Raw genomic sequence first — 12974 nt, 5'->3', positions numbered from 1 at the left:
CAACCTCTGGAGAAAATTAAGACAGCAGATCCATTTTGCCAACAGAAAAAAAAGAAAATTTATTAACTGACATTTTACACTGAGCAACACTGACCTAGCTGTGAACACAGAAATATTTTTTCTTTTGCTAAATTACTGATTCACTCAAGTATCTGAGGCAAGTGAACATATTTTTTGTGGTTGAAATGATCAAATTCAACATTTCCTTCAATTAAAAGTTTAAAACAACAATACACACATAAATGTTAAATTAGAGGTTGTTGGTCATTATTGAGTGACTATTAAATACACATTAACATATAACAATCGTACAAATTAACACATAACAAAAGTGAGAGGTCAAAGAATTTAAAACCTAGAAACAAAACACCTCATTTGTTGACTTATTTTTATAGAATATGAATATCTAAAGGGGCGGCACGGTGGCGCAGTGGGTAGTGCTGCTGCCTCGCAGGGAGGAGAACCGGCTTTGCTTCCCGGGTCCTCCCTGCGTGGAGTTTGCATGCTCTCCCCGTGTCTGTGTGGGTTTCCTCCCACAGTCCAAAGACATGCAGGTTAGGTGCACTGGCAATTCTAAATTGTCCCTACTGTGTGCTTGTGTGTGTGTTTGTGTGTGTAGTCGCCCTGCGATGGGCTGGCGCCCTGCCCGGGGTTTGTTTCCTGCCTTACGCCCTGAGTTGGCTGGGATTGGCTCCAGCTGACTCCCCCCATGAGCCTGTGGTTGGAATGTAGCGGGTTGGATAATGGATGGATGGATGAATATTTTAAAGCATCCAATTTAAATGTAACACTGCTAGAATATTGGTTAAGCATCTGTACATATAAATTATACGCACACCATACAGATAAACATACAAATCAGTATGGAATGGTCCATCCAGTACTTCCATGGAAATTTCAGTTTGCTGATACCACAAGGAATCACTCTATGGAAGATTTTAAAACCATTAAAAGATCATAAAACCATTTCAACCTGCCACTGAAGTGGATCCTCAAATAGTTGTAGTAGTGCACTGCCTCCACATCCACTCCCTGATTAGTAACTGAATATGGAGGCACTTTGGTGCAGTTTAAGTCAATAAGCAGTTCCTGGGTTTTACTGATATTAAGTTGCAGACTTTGCCCCCTGACTCTTCTCCCCTGTCTCATCCCCTTTGTCAATCCACCCCATAAATGCAGAATCATCTGAGAATTTCTGCAAATGACATGATCAATATATTAGAATATATTTATATCCCAAGGTGTACAGAGTGAAGAAATAAGACAGGACTGTTCCTTGTGGTGCTCCAGTGTTACTCACATATACATCAAAAATACAGTACAATAAATTAGATATTTATCATGAACACAGATTAATGTTGAGTAAAATAAACAGGAAGCAATCAAGTGCACAAGTTCACTAACTTTCAATTTGCTAAAATTAGCTTTTCCAGATGTTTTGAAAATCAAATCAGAATCTGAGCCTTAACTCAATAGTAAATCTTTGACCCCATCCAAATTCCATTTATAAAAATAAATACATACATACATAAACAAACAAACTCCATCAGAACTTTTAAGAAAGTAGAAAATTCCATCCTACTGGGTAAGTAAAATCAAATTATAAGTATGCAATCCATTAATCTCAAAGTCAATCTGCATTACTGGCACAGTAAAATATAAATAAATAAATATATATATATATATATCTATATCTCATTAATGAACAACAAATGGGCAAACAGACAGAGCCCTCCAAGTATGTGTTCTGAGGGTCTTTTTCATTATTTTATACAAACTGTCAAATCCCATGTTTTGGGGGTTTCTGTTTAGATTTGTGGTGCAGTGACAATGATGTAAACTTCGCCATGAGAAAGACTCCTTAGACCAACATGCATTTACATCCAAAAAAGAAGTGAGCAAACTACAGTCCAAGAGGCACATCTAGCTCATGAGGCGAGTTCAAATAAAATCCAGGTTTCTCAATGAAATATTGAATATTCTGGCCCTCATAAGGTGGTCTTACAAAGATGATGCTAGAGTTGGCTGGTGTAAGCATAGCAAGTTGTCATGTGATGTCATCCAAAAGAAAATCAAATAGCCCAAGCTTTTACCATTCAGAGAGTCGGTAAGTGCAGTCTCTTGGATGCTTGCTTGCCTGTCTCTTGCTTGCACATTTTAAAGATACAAGCTGGGAATTTTATCAGCACTATTCCTGAAGGCAAAATTTCAGGTGCTATATACATGTACAAAAACACAATGCACCAGCATGCCTTTGAGCAATTTGTGTTTTTTTCTAAATGCTTCACTGCCAAGAAAGAATAGGTTTTTGTTTGGGGGGTTTGGGAAGAGAGAGGGGCAGCTACAGCTTTCAGGTGAGGTTATGTCATGATTTGGTATAATGCTGTTAATTTACTACCTTCTCCATTCTTCAAGAGTTTACAATAATTTTAGTCAGTGGAGACTGGCAAAACCTGCTTATTTTCCCAATTCCAAGGAGCCATGTTCAGACAGAAGTACAGAAATACTGGCCAAGTTCCCATCTCATCATGTAAATTTAAATCTCATTATTAGGATTTAAGGTGCCACAAGACAAGTTTTGCATTATTTTTTTAAATTTCCTTTTGCTGTTATTGTGGACGATATTCCAGGTGTTCTGCAGCTGGAAGTGTATGAACCCTAGAACATTACTGACTTTAAAAATAAGTTCACCAAAATTTCTTTGCTTGAGATTTGACACCACACAGACACGGTATCATTAGACACTGCAGATCTAAGTGGGTAAGAAGGGGCATAGCTCCTCACCAGTATCTCTGTATACACGACAAACTGACTACTGACTCTGGAGGCAACATTCAAGGACTGGAACTTAATAAATTCTGCTACTGGAAGCCAACTGTAGTAACCTGACAGCTGTCGTGCGCCTGTCATGGCTGATTGAACACAAGATGGGCCTCTACATTTTGGAGCCACCTGCAGTGGCTCCATGGCACAAACATGACCTCCTGCTAGTAGTGTGTTGCAGTAATCTAGACATGACAAGACCAAAACCTGGACCAGAAGTCATGCTGCATACTCAGAGGTGGTCAGATTTTGCCGATGTTATAAACAGTGAATCTGCATAAGAGATGTATAACAGGGATGCACGGTTTATCAAATCCAAGAAACAAACTACTGAGCCTGGTGACTACAAGATCCAGATGTTTACCACCTACTTCACAGCCTTAGTTTTCACCAGCAAAAGAAGCATTACACTGCAGTGGGAGTGCAACAGTGAAATACAAGGCATATGGTGGTTGGCAACTGGGAAGGATAATCCAGTCCAGTCTGCAAATATTGTGATTTATTAATCATGTCGAGATAGCATGGATAAATATGTATACAAGCACTGCAGGCTCTGGTAACAAGAATTCTTTGCTTATGATTAACCTCTCTACAGTTGGAATTTAAGAAGTATTTTCTGAGACAATCCAAATAATAAAGTTACTAGCTGTGCAACCCGTCTAAGAGGGGTTGAGATCCAAGAATTCAATGCAGACCTCGGCATTAACTTTTGTTGTGCAGCATGCAATGCATGTGCCATTCAGTATAGGATTCATAAAAGTAGCATTAATGTTTGTGCAATAGATGTGCCGTCTACTGGAATGACAAATGCAATTCATTTTATTACTAAAAATGTGATGTAATTGGAATGACAGACACATAGCAACCGAATGGACACACAGAGAAACACAGACACTTGTCCTTTTACTAAGGCAGATATGAAAAGAAAAAGTGCACGTGCTAATGGAAAACCAGAGCGATTAAGAGAGAGCAGTACCTATGAAATGTTATATCTTCTGGCTTTGACACATGACAGCTGCAATAAACTGACTAAAAAAAAAAGCAGTGAATTTTTCATGAAAATAAGTTTTTAGAACACAAACTAAACAGAATACCACACTTTCGAAATAATGTTACAGTTGTTTTCAAAGCTCTATCACTAGTTAGAGTTACGAGTGGTATTGTGATTAGAATTGTATACTTTGTTATGACCAGATTATGGTGACACATTTGTCAAGGTGGATAGGAATACATAAATAAAATGGATTCTGTCTTTATGTGAATGCCTTCTATATTTGCATAAGGTCATGTTTTCCTAATACAGAAAAAACATAAAAGTCTGTTTATAAAAACTAAATGTTAAGCTTAACCAACTGTCACACAAATCGACCTTTAGTATAAACCCATTTCCATCAAACATTAAACAATTGCTTGTATACTATTTAGCCTTAATTTTGCTCGACAGTTTTGTGAGCCAAGTCACATACCATCATTTAGCTCGTACATAAACATCTGCGACTCTGAAACACGGCTAATATAGAATTAAAAACTGCTCCCCAAATTAAAACAGACAAGTTTATTTGAAAGTGAAGGGAAGAGGAAAAAGTAAAAACATTTCCTGGGCTAGAATTAATCTCAGCCTTAAAATCTGTCAGATCTGAAAGCAGGCACCCAATAACTAGGCGTGCCTGAGAAACTAAATGATGGGGCTAGTTAATTACTTAAAAATCAATTAATCATATTTACAACACATAGTTATTTAAAAGTAAAGGATTGTTTTTTTAAAAAGCTTTAGCTGCTCTCCTTGCATGCTCTACATAAAGAGCTGGTCGTTTTAAGAGGTGCTCAGTGGGTGTGGGTTCACTCTAGCGAGAGGCCCTGTTTGGGGCTGCTGCTTTTACAAGGTTCAATTGCGGCTTTGCCCAGTCAACGAAAATAACTCGGCACCACAAATGGCTGTGTTTATTTTGGTAATATGATCAGCTGCAAAATAAAAACTGCAATTAAAGGCAAATACACGACAGAAATGTTAGCATTAGCAAAATGAACATCACACACAAATATTGATTACTTTCATTACAAGGTGATGAACTCTATACTGTTCATCTAGCAAAACTGTGCTAAGAATTTTAGGATACATTAAAAATATTAATTTAAATGAGGTGACATTTAATGGAAAACACTATAAAACTTTGGAACAGTCAACCATGGTACCAAAACGAAATAAGTGCAACCATTATTTCTTTTTCTTTCTTTCCAAGTTTACTTACAACAGTTGAGATAACACTACAATAATATCTTGCAATTCATGGGAGTTAGGGGGACAGGGAAATTCAAGAACTACACAAACAGGTCTTAGGCCCAGGATTACTGTACAGTACATTCTAAGATTAATGCACTAAATAGGATGCAAAGTTCCAAGAAAAACAAGACGGAGCGATTACTGTGCAATCAAATCATATGCATCAGACTGGCTGCCAAGACAAAGGTGCATGCCATCCCTCAGACAGACTGCATACTTCAGAAGTCTTTTTTAATTAACTATAACTTTTACAAAACTTAAATTACAATAAATGTGTTACTTATGGTAGTAAAAGAAATCCAACAAAACACTAAGCACAAAAATGGTAAAAACTCTGCTCAGTTTCCAATATACAGATGATGGTGGTGTAATTATGAAATGACATCCCCTGTGAAGTGTTCTGAACATTATGTAAAGTTTTGCCCTACTGTGATGCTGACTTAAGTGAAGATTTGCAAAAGTTGGGAGCACTCCCCAGACAGACATTTTCCAACAGAGACAAATTTGCACAAACAAGCAGACATGGCACAAGAAGATGAAATCCGTAATCCGATGGTTGTAATTGTAATCCAGATGTGCAGTGAAGCATTGAAACAAAAAAAAACACCACTGACTGTGATTCTGTTGGCTTGTTATGGCTCACTTTTAAAACAAGCGCCCTCAGCCAGTAGCCATTGCGGCAGCCACCGAAGCTGCCCCATGACGCAGTCCTTTTAAGTAGATGAGTTACAGCATCATCTGCTGCTTTTTGCAATAAGGTTTCAAAACTCACAAAATATTTTCCATTCAAATCATAAGTGCAGACCAATAGTTGGATTTCTTTTTTCCCCATTTGCAGCACAGGCAGGTGAAGTGACTTGCTCATGTTCACACAGTGTCAGTAGCAGTAATTGAATCCACAAGTGTCAGGATTTGAAGTTCAAAGCCTTGATCACTGCACCCACACTGCTTGCCACAAATTTTTTGAAAATTATTTTAAAAATACAAAACAAGGCTTGTGTGCAGCACTATATTTTAGGCAGTGAACATCAAAATGTCTCCAACATTAAGTACACTTTAAGAGCCTAAATTAGTTATTAACAGTGTGTCTAAAATTCACAAAAGAGCAAATAAATGTAATTTAGATTTGGTCCTTCACATATTGGCAAAATACAATAAAAACTGAATTCTAACAAATATAGTACTTTCAAATGACTTACAATATTTAAAAAAAACCTGCAGAATGTTGTTTTGGAGACTGCTAATCAGCTTCACTTAAAATAAACGTAGAAAGAAAAAACTTAAAAAAAAAAATTTCTATGTCATAAACAAGCATGATGTTTTATTGCTCAAATATAAAAATGAAATCCATATACTCCCGTAAATAAAGTTCAAGGAGGACTTAAAACCAGACAGCTGTTTCCACTACATCAGCAGACAGGTGTTCTTTGAAAAGTGTGTTAGAGCAGTCATTTATATCTATTTTATCATACAGCAAAATATTACAGAAGTGCAGAATTTAAAATAAAGCAAGTACAAATTGCCCAGTCTGGAGCAGCATTAAAACTTCTGAGGACATTAAAACACAGATTGGCACTTTCACACTTTATTGTAAAGGTGACAATCCCAGAAGCTGATGTAAGTGCTTCATTTTAACAGCAACAGATTATCACTTTGTAAAACCTCCCTTATGCAGTCATTTCACAGCTATTTTAAGTCTCAAAAAAAATTCAAGGCTGATATTCCATTCACAAGTTCGCACATAACCATATATTGAGAGGATCGGTTTCACAGTGGCACTGTGGTAACGGATGTCTCTTGAGTTGCGCTGAAGTATACCTAGCATTTTGGACAGTGTTTCTGATGTGGATGTGAGCAACACTGGTCCACTCACAAGAGCAGGCCTTTCTCCTTTTCTCCTTAGTCAGACTATAAATATAACACCATCTTGTGTCACCTGCAGAAGGTCTCAGATGATTCTGCACTAATGGAGTTTATTGACAAGGGGGACTTTGCCTCTTGGTGTAGGAAAAAAAAAAACCCCTGCAACTTAGTATCATCAAAACCAAGGAAATGGTCATTGACTTTCACTATACCAAACTGTATGCTTTATTCACCTGTTCAGGGAGCAGATGGGTGTGTAGTGTACTGCTACAAGTACTTTGGGGTCCACATCAATGACAGACTGGACTGGTCCAGGAACACAAAAGAACTGTAGACGAAATGGCAGGGCAGGGTGCTTTTCTTAAGATTTGCCCCCACGTCCATCTGAAGCAATGATGACAATGAGGATATCAGGCTGTTTTAGCTATGCAGGCATGGGCTCAAGGCTAGATCACCTCTGTTGGCTCAGGCAAGTATCATCATCCAGAACCACTTCTAACCTTTCCGCTCTCCCACAGTGCCGGCAGTCTCTGGTGATGTATTTGTTAGTGGGGGTTCAATTATTCGTAAACCTCAAGATTTCATTCACATAAAAAGAAATTTTTTGTTTCTTGTTTTCCCGGAGCTCATGTATGAGATATACTGTATTACGAGAAGATCGGCGACAGTCTTTGAGAAGCATGAGGACAGGGCTGTTGGGACCATCGTAATAAATGCCAGAATACACGACACGCAATATTGACAGTCGAAAATTCCTAACGCGGATTTTGCAATGCTCACTCGATTCACAAAGGAGAAGACCACTGCTCTTCTCAATCCATATACTGTACTTCCGTTAGGTCAGATTATCTCAAAGGACAAGGCGAGCTACCACAGCTATGCAGACGACACACGGCTTTAGTTATTGCTAGCGGCTGATGACCATGACACTCTTGGCTCTCCGATCCTGTGTCTTACTTCTATTTCCGATTGGTTGAGCAATAACTTTCTCAAACTAAATAAGCAGAAAACAGAAATCTAAGTGATTGGCAAAATGGATATACAGTAGTGTGGGTAGGCTACTAGAAATAAACTTCATCCCTTAGGTTTAAAAATTAAGTCAGAGGCAAACAATTTAGGGGTACCTATTGATTCTAACCTAAATTTTAAATCAAATATTAATCCATTTACTAGGACTGCATTTTTTCACTTGAGGAATATAGCTAAAGTCAGACCTCTCATAACTTTGCAAGACACTGAAAAATTAGATAATGCTTTTGTTTTCAGTCAACTAGATTACTGTAATGCACACCTTACAGGACTACCTATGAAAGACATCAATTGGTTACAGTTAGTGCCGAATGCAGCAGCAAGAAACGCAACTAGAAAAGGAAAATCAGAGCACATTTCACCAGTTTTAACGTTGTTACATTGGTTACCACGTGTCATTTAGAATTGACTTTTAAAAACTACTAACGGTTTACAAAGCCTTAAATAATCCCACCCGTCATATTTTGGAATGTCTGTCCCATTATACTACAAATCGTAAGCTCAGATCTTAAAATGAAGGTCTACGTATAATTCATTAGAGCCAACCTGAAAAGAAGTGGTGAGCTGGCTTTTTGCTCTTCTGCACCTAGAATTTGGAATTTTTGTACCAATAGCAATTTGTCAGGTTAATAGTGTAGAACAATTTAAAAACCGCAAAAAAACCCATTATTTGGGTTGAAATGGCTTTTTCACAACTACATTTTAGAGCAATACGAATATCTGGGAACAGTTACTGGTAACAAACTAACCTTTGATCTTAACACAGCACAATAAAAATGGGCTGTCATGATTTTTCTGTCTTGGTAAATTCAACTGTTTTAAAGAGTACAACACCATAATGATATTTCACACCCACAACTCAATCGGACCTAACAGTCACTTAAAACAAAAAAGGCTTCAGCCTGGTTGGGACGCTACAATTGGTTTGAATTTTACTGCTTTCATATTCTTTACCTTTCTCTGCATGTGTATCGCGCCATCGTTTGTCTGAGCCTTTTGAATTCCAATGCTTTCAAAATCTCTTATCTGCCTTTTTTCTCTCCAATGCTTTTGGGTCTCTTTTCACCGCGCTGGTCATTCTTCTTTGCTTAGTCGTTGATGTTTCATCTAGAACGTATTGTCCTTATACGCTTTATTTGTGCTGAGAGCACAGGATCTGTGTGTGCTACGTGCCTTTACATGGCTGAGTGTTTTGCTGGTTGTGGTCTCTTATTTGATATTGTTTGCATCTCGCGGGACTTTTGAGTGTCTTCCAAGAAGATCACGTCTCGTCACCCTGCTTTTCCTTTCCAAGATTTTTTTTTTTTTAAAAATAGAGAGATATGTAATAAATGGTGAAAAAGGTTTTAGACTCAGTATGTTTAAACTATGTACAGTGAAACTAGCTGCTATATGTTGATCTGATTAAAGGATATAAAAGTATCATTGTTTAATCAACAGCTGAACATGAGCATTAGCAATGACAGTAAAACCAACCATCCTTCCCAAATTTAAACTCAAAAGATGACACTAAGGTTTTTAATGAGTTAAACTACTATATCCTAAATGGAATAGAAAATCTAATAAAGTCAATGTTGGGTCAAAATTGGCCTGAAAGACATGACAAGATATAAATTATACAAATTATGGGATGTTTATTTTTTGTTCATTAATTTGGGGAAGTGAAGATAAAACCATAAAGGTTCATCCTGACCAAACCCTGGGTGCTTTTGCGGATTTCAAATACAACAAACAAGGGGTCAAATTTGAGTCAAAGACAATATGAGGGTTAACAGAAACCAAACCTAAACCCTAGAGTACATTTTTTTCGGCCTCAAGGTGAGAGTTAATCTAACAATGTATTTCATGGTCCACCGATAGGTTCATGCATTTGTGTCACTGTACGCTATTTAGTGAGAATTCGGATAACATTATTCATTCAGTAAAAAGAACATAAAAGAGGAATATGACGATATTTTTGCTACTTGGACAAATGCAGAACATTTTGAATGCATCATCCAGCAAATTCACGGCAAACAGGTGACCCCAGAACTGCCACAGCCATTGCTACTCAAAGAACTTCAAGTATGGCTAAACTGTTTATTGGAAGCAAAAGCCACCACTGTAAAAGACTTCTGTTGATGTAAAAAAGTGTTGAAAACCATAAGTCTGCAAAAATGGGAAAACATTTTTTCTGTTATTGAATACAGTATAACCCAGGTTATCCATGCACTGTTTTACCAAGTTTATCCAACTTCTCATGATTCATAAAAGCCTTATCATGAATATGAATCATGAAGTACAGGGCATGTAAATACTATGCTTTGAACCTCATCTGTACTAACCAAGTTGTCGAGGAGCTGGTGGCTGTGGGAATGAGGCCGCGACTCACTTACTCCTCGGCTACTGTCAGTGTCTTGCCAACGACGACCATGTACATATGCTCTACTGTGCTGTTCACTTGGGATTTTGTGTTTTTACATTTCAAAGGGCAGTGGTGAACTTCAAACCTGCATTCTGTGCCTTAGAAGTGATTGCTTCATGGCATGTGATACATAGAGACCTCCATCAATCAGCTGTGCAGAGGCGATCTATGACCGGTGTGAGTGACAAGTTTCCCTGGTGATGTCAGCTGACCTCTCTATGTCAGCCCTCACCTTCTCTGCTCTGCATCACCACCACAGCGGCCATTTGTTTCGTTCAAGTTTTTAGCCATCTGAGGTAGCATCGGTCCACATTAACTCGGATAATTGGGGTTCTACTGTATTTCAATCACAAAAAGACAAATGACTTCCAGTTTGAAAACCCATATTCATATTGTTTGAATAAACAGAATCTCACAAATGAATATCCATATTATAGTTAAATACACGTCACCTGCAAGCACTGAAAAATACTAACCTGACTTGCAAGTCTTCCCATCCTCCTGTAGTTTGACACCAGTCGGACATGCACAGCTGTAGAAAGGCTCTTGTGGGGACAACAAACATAAATGAGTGCATCCGCCATTGCTCTCTTCACAGGGTGTTCGAACTACAAAGAGAAATAAATACATTTTAATGACAGGACATTAAACAGAGACTAGAAAAAGAATGTTCTCTTCTTTAAAAGAAAATTAAACAAAGCCAATTTTATGTAAAATGCTTTTAAGTAACACAATCAACTTATGTATAACCTATTAAATTTTTTATGCGGCTCTCTTAACTCATACCCTCTAGGTATGAGCATGCCAACAAGGTTAAGCACAACAGTTTGAGATTGTTATGCCATTAGTAACCTCCACAGCAACTTGCACTTGAGTCTTCTCATAAAAGCTCCAACTTATTGGCTTATGATGAAAAGTTTCTATAAGTTGCACATGTTTCATTTTTTATCTCATAATCAATATACAGAACATCAAAGATGCAAAGTATATCTGGCCAATTTCTGTGTGTGCCTTTTTTCAAAAATGAAGAACAATTTATGTATTTTGTTTTCATTTCAAAAGAAAGATACCCCCCCTTTTATAAATTCTTTTGCCGGACCTTGGGATTTTTGATCTGCAGTCATGATAGATTTAAGAGAGAAAACATTAAACAGGGAAAAAACTGCTTAGCTGTAGAAAATAACTGAGTCCAAGAATAAGAAAGGTATGCAAACTTGTGCCAGTAGGTATTATTGTTTCCTTATGGAGAAAAGTTAAGTGTTTTGTATTAACACAGATGCAGACTGAGCTCCAAAGTATTTGTGTGAGTAAATAAACCTAACCTACACATTCAAATAGAGGAGCATGAGGAGTAACATAAGGTGCAAGGCAGGAATCGTGAAAGAGACTGGCAGTTCATCTTATTAACTCACTCACACCAGGCCAACCTAACCCTAGCATGAACGTCTATGTGGGAGGAAAGCAGAATGCCTGGAGAAAACTATAGAGTTCTGAAGAATCTGTAAACTTCATAGACACAGTGGTCAGGTCAGGAAAGAAACCATGCCACCTGAGTGACAAACAACAATTGAAAGGAATCAGCACAGCTACTTATTTATCAGAACCGAGTTTCTTGCTCCAAAGGAAGACAAACCTCCCTGAAGATACCTCAAGCCAAGACTTCAAATAAAATAAACCTACATTTTGTTTCAATTAACAAGAGCTCTCAGAAGAGTGAAAATTCTTTAATGAGTCCAGGAAAGAGCTATTTGCCCTTTGAGAAAGCACACACTGAAGCAGTAACACCATGAAGTTTATAATAAATGAGAAATACAATCATCAGCACTGCCAAACTTTGGAAAAAGCAGATTTAAAAAAAAAATACAGAGATACACAATGAGATTAAAATAATACTTTTAACTTCTCCACTGAAAATTCTTATACATTAGGAATGGAACACTAGCGATATTAATTTTTAACAAGATGGATTATATAAAAAGCAATCATTAATGGCAAGGCGACAGCTGGCAAAAACGTCTTGGAGATTTCAAGATGCTTTGGGGAAAAGTGTGTACTATACTTAAGTGAATATTAATTTCATATTGTATCATGCATATCTTGCTAACTTCTCATATTGGATTATATGAAGAACATCTTGCTAACCATTTTCTGTCTATTCTTTATAAACATTAATATAAACTATCTTCAATAAAAAGACCCTAAAGTGATGATCTTTTGCACTTGGACAGACTTTTCCTATTATAATAAAATATATATAATTTGTTTTTTTATTTATACCTCCATGTCAAATACAGTTTTGAGCAAACACCACAAATCACAACAGACACTTACTGTATGGCTGCCTTTCTGAACTCAGAACTTGGATATCCATGGGCGAATAGATGCCGTTGAGTATTTCCTTTCTCTTCTCCCCTGTCTTCTTGTCACAGGCATGAATCGAACGGGTTTGCCAGTCAGTCCAATATAAAGTATCGCCGAATAAAGTTAATGCAAATGGATGCGTCAATGTACCTTTAACCACAGTTTGCCTGTTGGGGGGAAAAAAAAAACACAGTAGGTTATTTTTTGCAATTG

At 37.4% G+C, this 12974-nt stretch overlaps 1 protein-coding gene across 3 annotated transcripts in view; it reads right to left on the bottom strand.

Moving 5' to 3' along the window:
- The window catches only part of lrp5 (low density lipoprotein receptor-related protein 5), a 205802-nt gene that overhangs the window by 104869 nt on the left and 87959 nt on the right, over nucleotides 1-12974 (bottom strand). For all 3 annotated transcript variants that reach the window (XM_039738958.1, XM_039738978.1, XM_039738968.1), the window contains exons 4-5: nucleotides 12732-12928; nucleotides 10877-11008 (exon numbers count right to left, since the gene is read on the bottom strand). In XM_039738958.1, coding sequence (XP_039594892.1) covers nucleotides 10877-11008; nucleotides 12732-12928 — 329 coding nt within the window. The remainder of the gene's footprint in view (nucleotides 1-10876; nucleotides 11009-12731; nucleotides 12929-12974) is intronic.

This window comes from Polypterus senegalus, chromosome 1 (assembly GCF_016835505.1).
Source record: "Polypterus senegalus isolate Bchr_013 chromosome 1, ASM1683550v1, whole genome shotgun sequence".
In the NCBI taxonomy this organism is placed as follows: domain Eukaryota; kingdom Metazoa; phylum Chordata; class Cladistia; order Polypteriformes; family Polypteridae; genus Polypterus; species Polypterus senegalus.
Note: the sequence above shows the minus strand (reverse complement) of the source record. Positions and strands in the feature narration are given on the sequence as shown.